The sequence below is a fragment of the Oryctolagus cuniculus genome, chromosome 13 (genome assembly GCF_964237555.1).
Source record: "Oryctolagus cuniculus chromosome 13, mOryCun1.1, whole genome shotgun sequence".
In the NCBI taxonomy this organism is placed as follows: domain Eukaryota; kingdom Metazoa; phylum Chordata; class Mammalia; order Lagomorpha; family Leporidae; genus Oryctolagus; species Oryctolagus cuniculus.
The window spans coordinates 71,538,177-71,553,531 of NC_091444.1; the positions used below are offsets into that span (position 1 = coordinate 71,538,177).

Consider the following 15,355-nt stretch of genomic DNA (forward strand, 5'->3'; position numbering starts at 1 on the left):
AGATGAACTGTAGAATCAAAGTGAAGGCTTGGATCGGAATTTCCTCATTTTGTGCATGTTTGATTAGAGAAAGGAGCTGAATTTCGGTTAATAGAGGAGAAATTAGAAATGAAATTTGAAAATATTTTAGAAAAATCTTTGTGAATTCAAAGCTTTCTGAAAATAAAATTTGTATAAAAACCTTTATATGTAGACAGAATTGCCATTTCCATATACGAGGAAGCTTCAAATAGTTTGTAGAAAATGCACATTATACCATTTTTTCAGGAACTCTTTGAAGCTGCCTCATATAGAGATCCCAGTAGGAACTTGCTACAATTGAGTGGTCTTGTCATGACCTGGTTCTTTGTTAGCATGGAACCCTAAAGGTTTTGGCAAATGAATTTGTTTCTTTTAGTAGTTATGTTATTGACTAGCAACCGTGTATCAATCAGTAGACTAACCGCTCCCTCCAACAGTAGGATTAAAAAAGAAATAGATTCTGCCTTTGAGAAGCTCACTGTCCAACATCTAAAGGAAGATCAAGTGATAGAAGAGGTCAGAGAGTACTGGGAGAGCATATTATGAGTGAAATGGAATGGCGTTGTTGGTCTTGGGGAAAGCAGGTTCTTTCTAGTTGTGGAATGAATGAGAAGGAAGTGACAATAATGATGGGTACATTAGGTGAATTCTGCCACTGGTGAACTGTGTATCTGCCCATTTGGAATGAGGACTTAAGGATTCATTGGACCTCTGACCATCACCCTCTTGTTCAGTGCCCTGACTTCACTGTTCCTCTGGCCCACTGATTACACTACTATATTGTGTCTTCATTTGTATCTTCTATGCCAGCTCAAATTCTGTTGTAAGCCATTACAAATGATCCCTCACTTGCCATGGTTCAATGGTTCTGCCCTCAGTATTTTTTATGTTATGATTTTGTGAAAGCAGTACATGTTCAGTAGAAACTGAGTTTTGCGTGTGATATCTTCCCAGGCCCAGCACCATGTATGATGGTCTCTCCCAGCATTTCCAGTCAGCCCCACGGTCATGAGAAACAACCCACACTCCACAGTGTAGTAGGTTTCTAAGCTAGGATGTTCTATAGGTGGGTTCAGTGCATTTTCAATTTAAAGTAGCTTTATCAAGATGTAACCTTATTGTAATTCGAGGAGCATCTGTGTTATCACTCAGCTATAGCCTCAACTCTTTGCCTGCGTTCTTGATTTTAAGCTAAAGTGCAATGCTAGGTGAAGCCAGCTTTCTCCTGCTCCTCGTGCCTGGAGTTGTTCGGCTAAGTATGCCTGGAAACATCCAGCTGGCTGACTGGTTGTTATTTAAATCCATGATCAACTGGACCACGAGAGCGTTGCCTGGAGTCCTCCTCTTTCTGTAGTCTCCCTTCCGCACTGTTTGAACCTGCTCTCCTCAAATCTCCAGTGTCTCCATTTCCGTCTCCGTCCTTTCTCAGCTGCTGCTCTTCCTTCAGATTTCTTAGAAGGAAGTCCTCCCAGAAGCAGCCAGAAGAGAGCATCCACAGGCTGCCCCCATCCCTGTGAGTGCCTTTCTGCTCTCCCAAGAGTGCAGAGTTGCTTCTTCAGGAACCCAGATCCAGCGTTCTTTTGTCTGCCTCCTGAATTCTTTCTTGTTTTCCATCACAGTGTGCTGTTACTACTCTCATTAAGAGAAGTCTTTTGACCTAATTTCCTCCTCAGCCATAGCTCTGATTCTGTTTCTCTTAATAGCAAAACTCATTTAAAGAGGTATCTCTACATTTTCTCTTTTCCATTTTTCCTTACACTTCTTTCTTGTGTCCATCTAATCAGATTTGAACCCTGCCCGGTGACCCTTATCGGGCTCTCTGATTACATCTCTTCGGTTACATCGAGCAGTCAGTTCTCAATCTTTGTCTTGCCTTACTCCCAGAGCATTTGATGTTGATTCCTGTCTGTCTGAATACATTCTCTTTCTTGGATTTCAGAACCCAGACTCCTCATATTCTTTGTTCTAAATGGCTCTTTCTTATTCTCTGTCTTGTTCCTTCTCCCAGCTCTCTACCCTTTGGGATGCCACATGTCTCAGGCTCTTCTGTCTCCTTTTATCTTTTTCCCTTGGGATCTTTTGGCTTTAAATGCCAACTATATGTTGATGACTTAGCTCCGTGTACCCCAGACTTATATATCCTGCTATATGCACTTCAGTGTCTAGGCTTAAATGTCTTGACTTGCATATGTACTTAGATGTCTGATAAATGTCTGAACTGCAGTTTCTGTCATTCTCTTGAAATCCATTCCATGAACAAACTTCCCCATCTCAGCAAATAGGAGCTCCAGTCTTCTTGTTCACTGTGAAATCTTCTGAGTTATCTTTGACTTTCCTTCACACCTGAGGTCTCTGATGGCGTCTCACTGCCTCTGCTTCTGCTGCTCTGGTCCACTTTGGTCTCTCTTTTGGAGCTTCCTGTCTTCCTGATTTGATCATTGCCTTTTCCCCGCAGTCTCTCTGTTCATTTAACAGTGAGAATGATCCTGTTAAAATAAGTAGCATGTCACTCTCTGACTGGAACTTGATGGTGGCTGCCCGTCTGCCCCAGAGGAAAGGGCAGGAGCCTACATGACCTTACAAAGCCCCGTGTGATGAGGCTGCTGTGAATTCTGGCCTCTCCTTCCCCCTTCGCTTGCTTATCGCTTGCTGGCTCCTTAGATCTCATGAGCATGCCACTAGATTGCTTCTTTTAGGCATTTTCTACTGCTGCTTCCTTTCTTGGGGTGCCCTGTCCCTGACCCATAGCTACAAGGCTGAGTCCCTCATCCCTGTGACATATTACTCCCATCTAAAATTGGAAACCGTCTCTCCCCTCAGTGGTAATTAGCCTCCTCATTTATTTTTATTCTTATATTTAGCACTTAACACTTTTTCACATGCTATATATTTTTTCTTATTTCTTTATTTTGTCTGTTTTCCCCACCAAGGGGTGACCTATATGAGGGTAGGTTTATTTTCTTCAAAATGCTTTGTTCATTGCTGCATCCACAGAATATAGAGCAGTACTTAGCACACAGTCTATGTCCAGTAAGTGTGGGCTAAATGAATGACTTAACAAAATGTAATGACTTCTCTGTAACATCAAGTACATTGATTTAAACACCGTCAGAGATGACCCCTTCAAATGTTGCAAAGTCCTGCATTTAAAAAATTAGGTAAGAGTTGCAAGAAAATAACATATATCTACATTTGGCAAAATAAAATCTGGCAACTCAATATTACTGCTTTTCCCAGTGTCCCCCTCCCTCTTTGCGTAACTTACTGGTTCAGAAAACCCAAAAGTGTTCACACTGGTAATTTAGATGACTCAAGAAATATGACAATGAAGAAAAAGAAGAAACGTAAGACAGAGCTAGCAGAGGATGTGTGCTGGAGGAAGTTTGTTTTTAAATTTTTGTTTTTTAATAGACATGCTTCTACAATAAAACTTCTTACCAATGGAATTAGGCTTACGATTTATTGATTGTTTAGAATTTAATATGAGGGTACTCCAAAAAGTTCATGAAAAATGGAATGAAAAGATTTATTTTGGTATAAAAAGTTTTGACATCCATGCATAATTTTTTCATAAATACATTTTTCACAGACTTTTTGAAAACCCTTCATATGCATAGATTTCAATTTTTTTGCACCAGATCAGCATCTTTCAGCTGCATTTTCCATGAACTTTTTGAAGTACCCTCATAATAGGGAATTGATAAAAAGTGATCTCTGCCTTCATAATTTTTTCAAAAATAAGACATAATTTTGTATTTAGTTGTGTTAATCTTTGTGCTTTGGGAGAAGGACAGGGTTCTGAGGCTGCTGATGGAGGTTCCCCATGGCCTTTCCTACATACGCTGCACTGAGACTGTCTGACCTGCCTTTTACAATTTTGGTTTCTTTGGAGTAGAGTGGAAACATTTTAGTTCATCATATCCTCCTCACCCCAGAGTTTTTCTGGCTTAAGTTAATATATTCTGTGGTGACTGCCTAGTCCTAGTGGCCAAGCTCTGCTAATTTAAGGAAACTAATACAAAAGTATTTTACTTAGGTTTTTTGATTGTATGGAATCAGTGGTGATGATAGCCTGCTGCAGTGTACAGTTTTACAAAACACCCACGAAGCTGTACTTCTTGCCGTTTGGGAAGACTAATACGTTAGTTCATCATCAGGTAATCATGGTTTTACTTCCAGCTTTGCCAGTGTATTATTTTACATAAGGCACCCTCTGTTTAAAATAGGGATGGTAATCCTCCCTCCTAAGAGGATTAATGTTGGTGTTTGCAAAGTGCTCTGAATTCCCCCAAACAGACACTGAAACCAACACACGCACTTATTATATTTAGTCTGTAGAGAACAATATTAATAATGGATTATATTGTTTCATCCAGCTTATTGATGTTTTTAATAAGGAGGAAAGGAAGTATAAAGCTATGAATTTTCATTGATTCGGCTTTTCGTGTAGTGCAACATTTTGCATTGCATATAGAATATTGGAGTCTATTTTTCCTTTAAACATGGTATCTTAATTTTACATGATGTGAAGTCTTACTCAAAATACATGGCTGATACTTTTAATGTTGAGGCATTCTGTAAAAACAGACCTGTCCTTCTTAGACTTCTTGTCCTCTCCTGACCTCTGCTGGTGAGATCCTGGCATGCGTGACTCCCATCAGTTTCTTTGGTGTTGATGCATCCTAGTTGTAAAGAGATGGGGGAAAAAAAAACAACTCTAAAGGTGGGAAAAATTGTTTTTCCTATTCTAACACTCAGCATAGCACACCACAATTCTGGTCATCAAGATATGTATGATTTTTGTTTGTTTGTTTGTTTGTTTTCCACACACTAAACAATTCTCCAGTGGATACTGAATGGGTATCCTACAATGTAGCTCAGTCTCTTAACTAACCAAAGCTAGCCCTGACCTCACTGACCTACATTTGACAAAATAAAATCTGGCAACGCAGTATTTACTACTTTTCCCACAAGACTATCCCTCATGTCAGATACCAATTGAAAGCCCAAGTTGTCACCTGTGCTTCTGACCAACAGGCTGTAAATCAGAGGTTTCAGTGACTGGCCCCTGCCCCCCTCTTCAGGCTCAGTCATTTACAGAATTCAAGGAAGTGTTTCGCTTACTATCTATTATAAAAGGATGCAGTTCAGAAATAACCAAATGGAAGATGTCAAACACTAGATATGGGAAATGGTCACAGAGCTTCTCCCCTGTCCAGTGTGCCACCCTCCCAGGACCTGTATGTGTTCACCAACCTGAAGCTCTCTGAACCCCATAGTTTAGGAATGTTTTTATGGGGGCTTCAGCATATAGCATGATTGATTAGTAACTCAATCTCCAGTCCCTTTCCCACTCCAGGAGAGTAGGGATGTGCTGCTGATCCAGGAACCCACCAAGAGTTAAATCATTAGAACAAAAGAAGCACTTATCACTCAGGAAATGTCAAGAGTTTCAGGAACCAGGAACTTGAGGGCAGATACCAAAAAATTAATTTCCTATGTTACAGTATCACACTAGTATTCAAATAGGAGTCATAAAACATCTGAAGACTTCGATTTGAACAAAGTGCTAAGAGTTTTTTATTCCAGAAGACAAAAGCTGTTTGTAATTCTTTTTTTTTTTTAATTTATTTTTATTTGTTTGAAAGGCAGCGAGACACAGAGAGAAGTATTTATTCACTTCTCAAGTGCCTGCAACAGCCAGGCCTGGGCCAGGCCAAAGCCAGGAGCTGGAAATCAGTCTCGGTCTCCTATATGCATGGTAGAGACCCAGGCACTTGAGCCATCACCTCCTGCCTCTGAAGGTGTCCATTAGCAGGAGCCTGGAATCAGAAGTAGAACTAGAACTCAAACCTATGCATTCCAATATGGGATATGGGCATGTTAAGTGATGTTTTAGCTGCTGGGTCAAATGCCCACCCCCAGAAAAGCTGTTTCATACCCATCCATGCATTGTGTTTATCTTTAGCTTTTACTATCCAGATTATTAGTCATATTAATAGTGGGAGGAACCTTGGACCAGACAGAAGACAAGCTTTGTGGAGTATTTAACGAATAATTGTAAAATACTTAACTGTTTAACTGGTCCTACATAGGATTAAGAATATAGTCTCAGATCTTTGGAGGTTGAGAGGTAACAAGGAAGATACTGGTTCTAACTTTATTCCTTGTATCTTCCTTGCCCCAATAAGAGAAACCAATTTTGACTTGGCAAAACTTAAGGTGATAAGATATTGTATCTGAGGCTGGTGCTGTGGCATAGTAGGTTAAACCTCCATGTGTGGCATTGGCATCCCATATAGCACCAGTTCAAGTTCCAGCTGCTCCACTTCAGATCCAGCTTCATGCTAATGGCCTGGGAAAGTGGTGCAAGATGGCCCAAGTACTTGGGCCCTTGTACCCACATGGGAGACCTGGATGAAGCTCCTGGCTCCTGGCTTTGGATCAGCCCAGCTCTGGCCGTTGTGGCCATTTGGGGAGTGAACCAGAGGATGGAAGACCTCTCTGTCTGTCTGTAACTGTGCCTCTCAAATAAATAAAATAAATTTTTTTTTTTAAAGATACTGTAGCATAAGCTTTAAACAGAGGTTTAATTCTTCCTTATAAACAGCCCATGGGAAGCAAAGTTCACAACAGCATACTGTTTTTTTTTTGCCAGTGGAAGAATGGCGAGATTGCACAGGGAGTATACGATGGACATAAAGATCTCTGCATTATGTTCCTTTGGATATATGTTCTGATATTCTGAGAGGAGTAGGATTTCCTTATGTCAGATCTCCATAGAATTTAGTATATTGCAGTGATGAGCACATCTAGTACCAAGATCTTAATATTTTATACCATTTTCCATTAAAGAGAAACATGGTTTCTTAAAGTAGTGGCAGACTGTAGGTCTGAGATCAGGAAAGTATCATAAGGTGGACTAGAATATGCCAGAAAATAAAGAAGTGGTAAAAGACTAGTAGGGCGTTTCACAAGGACCAGTTTTAAAGTGGAGAAATGGATCAGCTAGGGAGCAGTCCAGCCCAGTTTGGGACAATTTGAGATTCAAAAACAATCATGATGGTAACAGACAATATGTTGAATAAAATAATCCTTTAGACCATAGTGGTATTTAAAGGGAAAAGGGCCTGGAGAGAAAAACTTCTCAGTGTCAAAAATTATTATCTAAAACTGTATCCTGTAGATTATTAATAACAAAAGGGAATTTCTTTTTCAGTTAATGGAGAAACTAAGCAAATACTACCTTAACAAGTACTCAAATTATGGTATCATTTGATAATGTTGTAGATTGGCACTTGGTGGCCCTGATGAGTGACAGAAAAGATACAGCACCATCAGGTAATAATCCTGCTAAATTTTTTTAAAAGATTTATTTTATTTATTTGAATGGCAAGTTACAGAGAGAGAGTGGGAGAGAGAGAGCTTCCATCCACTGGTTCACTCCCCAAAATAGCCACAACAACCAGGGCTGAAGCCTGGAGCCAGGAACCAGGAGCTTCATCCAGGTTCCTATGCAGGTGCAGGAGTCCAAGTATTTGGGCCGTTTTCTACTGCGTTCCCAGGCACATTAGCAGGGAGCTGGATTGGAAGTGGAGCGGCCAGGACTGGTGCCCACATGGGATGCCGGTGCTGCAGACAGTGATTTAACCTGCTATGCCACAGCATTGGCCCGTAACAGAATTATTTAATACCAATTTTGTATAGGCTTCAGACATCAGTAGTTCTGCCTTTTGACAGCATTTTGAAAAACATTACCAACATGATGGAGTTACAGCATTTCTACCATTATGCTACATAAAAGATAGCATTATAATTTACTTTTCATTACTACCATATTATAGTGATCAAACTGCTGTCAAAATAATACTCTGATTTTGGTCTCTGTATTTGTATTCATTTTCCTTTCCACCCTTTCACCTAAGTTACTTCAGAGTGCTATTAATTCATTACTTCATAGTGTTATTTAATGATCTTTTCTTATGCAAGTTCTGTTCAGTTTAAATGCTATTGTAACACCACTTCTTTAGATGAGCATATGTCATGGTCATTGTAGTCAAGGAGTTCATACTATAATAATGATGTGATTTGGAAATTTACATCACTTAGAATAGAAGTGTCAGAATAATCATAACTCATTTTTATAGATGAGACACCTGAAGTGCAAGAATGTATTAGGCTGGCGCCATGGCTCACTAGGCTAATCCTCCGCCTGTGGCGCCAGCATCCCGATTGGGGCACCAGATTCTGTCCCGGTTGCCCCTCTTCCAGTCCAGCTCTCTGCTGTGGCCCGGGAAGGCAGAGGAGGATGGCCCAAGTGTTTGGGCCCTGCACCTGCATGGGAGACCAGGAGGAAGCACCTGGCTCCTGGCTTCAGATCGGCGCAGCGTGATCATTAGCAGCCATTTGTGGGGTGAACCAATGGAAGGAAGACATTTCTCTCTGTCTCTCTCTCTCACTGTCTAACTCTGCCTGTCAAAAAGAAAAATGTATTAGTCAGATTTTTGTTACTGCAATGAAATACCTGAGGAAACTAACTTTAGAAAGAGAAAAGGTCCATTTGGCTCACCGTTCTGGAGGTTCAAGTCCAAGATCCGGTGGCCCCATTGGTCTGGCCTCTGGGAGGGTGGTAGATAGGAATGGCAGAGTGTGTGTGGAGGAGTGAGTGTATGAGGAGCCAGGAAGCCGAGAGAGCCAGTGTGCCCAAACTCTTTATAATCACCCTCTTCAGAGAGTTAGAAACTAAGGACCTCCTATCAGGCCCTACCTTCTGAAGCAAGGGTGGGGAATGTCCGGCCCATGGGCTCTATATGACCTGTGAAATCATTTGGTCTGACACTGCCAAGGCAACCGCAGGCAAAACTCAAGATCCAATAAACCTAGCAAGCTAATTTATAAGTCGGTCGTTTTGTAGGGCCTGAGACTGATGATATAGATATCCAAATGGCCCTTGGCAGAAAAAAGGTTCCCCACCCCGTTCCTGGAAATCTGCAACCTGGAACATATCCAAGGTTTATCCTTTTCTTTTTTGTTGCTGTAGGGGAAAGAAAAGCATGCACAATAGTTCATAAGATTGTACTTGTGTATGTATGTGTTTTGCCCTTGTAGTATGAGAATGTATAGAATTCAACATAATCTACATACAAAAGCATGTTTTTAAGAAAATAAAGAATGACTACTTTCTTAGTGATTCACTGATAACATGAAGGATAGCAACAGACCTGCTGGATCTTGACGGGGTTGTTGCTGGCAAACTGTATGTTATTTTACTCTTGGGTTGACTTTCCTGTTGGTGGGAAAAAAGGATTATGATTGAAGGAGTCAAGGAAGGAAATGCAGAACAAAAACAAAAAATACCAAGTGGCAGTAAACATCAATCTTGATTTTTATCAGTTTGCTCTTTTCTATATCACATGTAGCAGAAATATTGACTGGGTTTCAGTGCCCCACTAAGTTGTTGTTGTTGTGTTGTTTTTTTTTTTTTTTTTTTTTTTTTAGGATTTATTCATTTATTCAAAAGGCAGAATTAGAGAGAGATAGGTCCTTCATTCACTGGCCCACTCCCCAAGTGGCCACAACTGGCGGAGCTGTGCCTGCCCAAAGCCAGGAGCCTCCTCTGGGTCGCCTGCATGGGTGCAGGGACCAAGCACTTGCGCCATCTTCCACTGCCTTCCCGGGCCATAACAGAGAGCTGGATCGGAAGTGGAGCAGCCAGACCGAACCGGTGCGCCCACTTGGGATGCTGGCACTGCAGGCAGTGGCCCCACCCCCCATGCCACAGTGCTGGCCCCTAAGTTTTGAAATTAAACATTGCTGTACTCATTTGTAGCATTTTATCACTAATAATATAATGAAGAATATGCTTAACCTTTTGAAAAATGGGATTTATAACCAAGTAATCTTTTCTTAAAAAAGTCCATCAAAAATTTTAAAAAAGCATTGAAAGGTAAAGTTTAAGAATATCCTAAAGATAAAATTCTGTAAAAATATTCTGATTGCTGAGAATATTTTTCCTCAATTCAGGATTTTCTTTGGATTTTATGCTTCTTTTAGATCTAAAAATACTGGTGGTGGGTGTATACCATCTGCCAATATAATGACTGCCTGCTTGGGGCTGGATTAAAGCCAGTCTGTAAGGAGCGATTGCTTTCATCCAGGAGCTGTGGTTGCCTGTGCTAGGGCAGAGGACCTGATGGAAGCAGGGTGTGCCTGCTGAGAGTGTAGTCCTGGCTTTGCAGCTTACTAGACACCCTTGGTGCCTCAGTTGCTTTACCGGGTAGTGGAGATGATCAGAAAGAACTACCTCCCGGGGATGCAGTGAACATACATGCATCTTCAAGCATGAAGTGTTTTCTTAGAACTCTCCTGTGTGTTCTTCTATTTCAGTTGTTTTTTATTCATATGCTGATTACACTTGCAGGTGGAGCCCCTGAGGAGGGGGGGAATCTGTGCTCCTGGAAACTCAGGAAGTGAGGAGCAAGTGCTTTTTGTCACCTTCTCTGTTCCCCACCTTTGCCCCAAATCTCAGTTTAGCATAACACACAAGATCCCTGTCTACTTTGACAGCCTCATCTCCTGATGCTTCCTTTATTCAACACTTTGGAAAAATTGTGAGCCTCCCCCCACTTCCCATGGTGCTGAATTGTCTCAGAAATAAACCTATTCCCATGTTGTCTAGAGTGTTCTTTCCCGCATTGTACTTTTAGATATAAACCCTAATAATCTTTCAGTTCTTTCATTAGGGATCATTTTCTCTGACATCCCTGGTGGATTTGACTTCCTCCATCGTGACCTTGCCACTACTTTTCCTGTCTGTGTCACAGCACCTGGCATAGTACTGTATATTTCCAAGTCAGTTGCCCTTGGCATACAGTGAACTTGTCTTAGGACAGCATGTATACATGTATGTATGTATATTTTTCCTAGCACAGTGCTAGTTATGTGTTATTCACTCGATAAATAAGTATCCAGTTTTCCTTTAAGAAACCAGCTCTTTCACCAAAAACATTAATGTGCTTAAATTCAGTAAAATGAAAAAGAAGAGAATTGAATTTTCAAGTTGTATTTTCATTGTTTCATAAAAGATATTTCAAAATATTTTTAAAATTTCTTTTTTGTTTAAATATGTAGAATACACAGATTTCTGAGATAAATTTTAAAGTGTTGGAAAATTTAATCATTTATCTTCTTAATCTTTTTTCCTAAGTGTAGCATTGCCTATGAATCTTAATTTGAACTATGGAATATTATTGAGACAGCTCTAACATCCAGATTAATAAAAGCTAAATAAGATATTTGCTATCTATTAACATCTTTTAATAGTCCTTTTTAGCAAAATTTTCTCTTTTTTGTAATTTTCAAGTCAAAAAATCTTGAACAAGCAGTAACAATAAATTTGATGTTTTATTTTAGCAAAAGCATCTCGAAATTGAAAGAACTGCCAAATGGCTGAAAATGCTAAAAGGATGGGAAAAATACAAGAACACCGAAAAGGTAATTTAAAATAATTTTATTTCCATATGAAACAAAATCAATTTCAAGTAGATCTTCCCAGTGAAAGTTTTCCTGTAGTGATAAGGCTGTTTTATTTATATTTGTTTTTGACATTTTAATTCAATTTAGCAGAATGCCTTTGTTAGGAGTCTTTGTGTTGTAATACCCAGTTCAAATTGCTTTCAGCAATTAGGAGACTATTGGATGGCCCAGAAGTAGGGTGGATTTCCGTAGTGCTTTAATTCAGCTGTTCCATGATGTTGCTGGCAATTTAGTTTCTTCCATCTACCCTGCCTTATGCAGTGTCAACTTCCTCTTGAGCTCAGTTTGTTTCCCTTTGGGGTCAAAAATCACGGGGGCAGTTCCAGGCTTCCTATGGAAATGTCACACTGCCAGAAGGAGACAGGGCTGGCCTCCGAGTGCTTCCTGAAGCAGGAGCAGCATCCAGAGGCTTCTGCCAAACTTCCTTTTGTGTAAGTCTTTTTGTTCCGCATAGTTGTGCTAGATTTTAAACCAGTTAAAGAAAAACGCGTACATCCATTGTTACCACCACCAGGCTCATCGTGAAAGTCTTTAGTGGGAAAGTGAAAGCTTCTGGCAATTTTCCAACGTTCTAATTTTTGCTTTAAAGGTCAAATGTTGTCAGTGTCAGCAGATAGAGTGTGAGTTACTTCCTTGATGTGATAGGCTCACTTCCTTTACTTTTGAGAAAATGCCTGCTAGATACTCCCCCAGATCAGACAACAGTAGTTGGCTAGTTAGCTGTTCTTCAGGTAGTAGCAGTGTTTCCCTGGCAGGTGGGGAACAAGTTGGTTTAGATGATGGTTCAAACCACTTAATAATTGCTTTTTTTGAGACACTCATCGTACTTTAGTATGCGGCAAAAACTCCACACACACACACACACACACACACACACACACACACTCTTCCCATTTTGTCTGCAACATTTAATAAGATATGTATTTGAGATTTACTGTTTGATTCAGGTCTTTTTTTTTTTTTTTTTTTTTGATTAATTTATTTATTTGAAAGAGCCACACAGAGCGAAGGAGAGGCAGAGAGAGAGGTCTTCCATCCACTGGTTCACTCCCTAGTTGGCCACAATGGCTGGAACTGTGCCGATCCAAAGCCAGGAGCCAGGAGCTTCTTCTGGGTCTCCCATGTGGGTGCAGAGACCCAAGGACTTGGGCCATCTTCTGCTGCTTTTCCCAGGCCACAGCAGAGAGCCGGATCAGAAGTGGAGCAGCTGAGACTTGAACTAGAGCCCATATGGGATTCTGGCACTGTAGGTGGTGGCTTTACTTGATGAACCACAGCGCTGGTCATTCTTTTTTTTTTTTTTTTTTTTTTTGACAGGCAGAGTGGACAGTGAGAGAGAGAGAGAGAAAGGTCTTTCTTTTGCCGTTGGTTCACCCTCCAATGGCCGCCGCAGCAGACGCACTGTGGCCGGTGCATCGCGCTGATCCGAAGCCAGGAGCCAGGTACTTCTCCTGGTCTCCCATGGGGTGCAGGGCCCAAGCACTTGGGCCATCCTCCACTGCACTCCCTGGCCACAGCAGAGAGCTGGCCTGGAAGAGGGGCAACCGGGACAGAATCTGGTGTCTCAACCGGGACTAGAACCCAGTGTGCCAGCGCCGCAGGCAGAGGATTAGCCTATTGAGCTGCGGCGCCGGCCATCCCTAGATCATTCTTAAATGAATTTTTTTTCTGTAAGTGTGGGGAAGGAATCTGATGATTCCTAAGTATGGTGCAACTACAGCCTTGATTTGTGCCAACATGTAGTAGTTTTAACACCATTGCTTTTCTGTTGGCGTGTGCAAAAGTCAGCACAGTGGAGATGCAAAATAGTCTGTTGTCCTTATTACAAAAAGAATTGTGACCTTATGGATTGTACTTTGAGAACCATTGACATCTCAGCATCAGCTCCTTTATCTGAATTGAGACAATAGTACTTATTTCAAAAGGTTGAAGCTTTAATGGTTTAATGAACATAGAGCACTTTTGTTGTACCCTGCATATCCTGAACATTCAGTGGATGTTAACTGCCACTATTAGTTTTTAGAGGGCAAGCTGTACAAAAAAAACATTTTAAAGGTTAGAAAGACATCTTCTATAGTGTTTAAAAACCCAATTGAGTCAACTGTTGGGATTTTTGTATATTTCCTCATATTTTTTCCCATGTAATTCTTTCCCCCCATTTTGTGTAGACATAAATCATATATCAGTATTTGCCAATAAGAATTCCAGAGTACATCAGTTCCTTGAATTTCATTAGGTTGTACATAGAAGCAGTGTAGCCCCATGGTTAAGAGATACTGGATCCAGACTCTCCTGGGTTCTAGCTGCAGCTCTGCCATTTACTAGCTGTGTGAACTTGGAGGAAGATATTTAACTGGCCTCTGCTGTGGGTTGTTCATCTGTAAAATGGGAATAGAAATGGTACCTGCCTCACAGTGGTGTTGTGAGGACTGAGTGATTAATTTAGTGAAATACTTAGAAAGTGCCTGACACTTAATTGTGCAGTCAATAAGTGTATGTATTATTAAATGAGAAAAGGCCTCTCTGGTTAAATAAAGTAAGGAAATCAGAGCTAAGCAAAATTATGCAGTTTCTTTAGTATAGGGATCTAGCGTTCTTTAGTAGTCTTTTTAAAAATTATTTATTTATTTGAAAGATAGAGTGAGAGAGGCAGAGGCAGAAAGAGAGAGAGAGAGAGAGAGAGAGAGAGAGAGAGAGAGGTCTTCCATCTGCTGGTTCATTCCTCAAATAGCTACAATGGCCAGAGTTGTGCTGATCCGAAGCCAGGAGCCAGGAGCTTCTTCTGGGTCTCCCATGTGGGTGCAGAGGCCCAAGCACTTGGGCCATATTCCGCTGCTTTCTCAGGCTACAGCAGAGAGCTGCATCCTACAGAAGTGGAGCAGCCAGGACTTGAACCTATGCCCATATGAGATGCTGGCACTGCAGGTGGCAGCTTTACCTGCTGTACCACAGCGCCAGCCCCACTAGTCCTTAATATTAATATAAGGGATTAATTTTTAAGAGCAGACTCTATGTGAAAATTAACTATGGAAAAATTTTTGTCTTGGGGTACCTTGAAGGGCTAATGTCATTTTTCATTTTGAACATCCTTAATATTTTATTTTCATCAAGAGTGAGTTCATTTTGGGTTGTTGATTTTTAACTATCTGTTTTAGTACGTTAGGTTTAGAACTCATGGTGTTTTTAAGAGGAATCACTTCAAAATAGAATGTTAGTTATACCACCTTGCTTTTGTTTAATATTATGGAGCCTCTTGTATTGGCTTAACAATTGACAACTACTTTACCGTAGGTCTTTGTGGAAAGATTACTCAAGTGGCAATTACAGAATAAAGTTCAATAAATTGCATCTTCACTTTGTTCTCACATTCAGTCTAATAAAATATTTGTAGAATTTTATGGCTTTATGTGCTTCTTTCTCCATATGTAAGTATGTATGATATGTATAATCTATGAAAATAGTAAGACTCTGTTAAAATGAATAATTCTTCTGGGTCATTATTCTGACAGTAACTTTAGCTAATGCAGTTTCCATTAGGAGAGATTTTAACAGTGATTTCTTTGATGTAAAATTTTAAAGCACTCTGCATAGCTATAATGTTGAAATCATTTGATGATACACATGGTCCAATTTGGTGTGAAACAATGCATCTTCTAAAAGAGTTACTGTTTTCAATTCATATCTTGTTTTAAATAAGTAAAAAGTAGCATGGATTTTTGTCTTTTCTAAGGGAAGGTATGTTTTCTCTCCATGGATTCCTTACTTACATAATAGTGATATAAGTAAATTATTGAAATAT

General features: G+C 40.3%; 1 protein-coding gene across 5 annotated transcripts in view; it reads left to right on the top strand.

Moving 5' to 3' along the window:
* Positions 1 to 15,355, top strand: part of USP6NL (USP6 N-terminal like) — a 190,295-nt gene that overhangs the window by 121,611 nt on the left and 53,329 nt on the right. For 4 of the 5 annotated variants that reach the window (XM_051821561.2, XM_070055727.1, XM_051821560.2 and 1 more), the window contains one exon: positions 11,434 to 11,514. In XM_051821561.2, the coding sequence (XP_051677521.2) occupies positions 11,434 to 11,514 (81 nt within the window). Of the gene's footprint in view, positions 1 to 7,305; positions 7,363 to 11,433; positions 11,515 to 15,355 lie in introns of those variants that run through there. The other variant, XM_070055729.1, reaches the window with a different exon arrangement.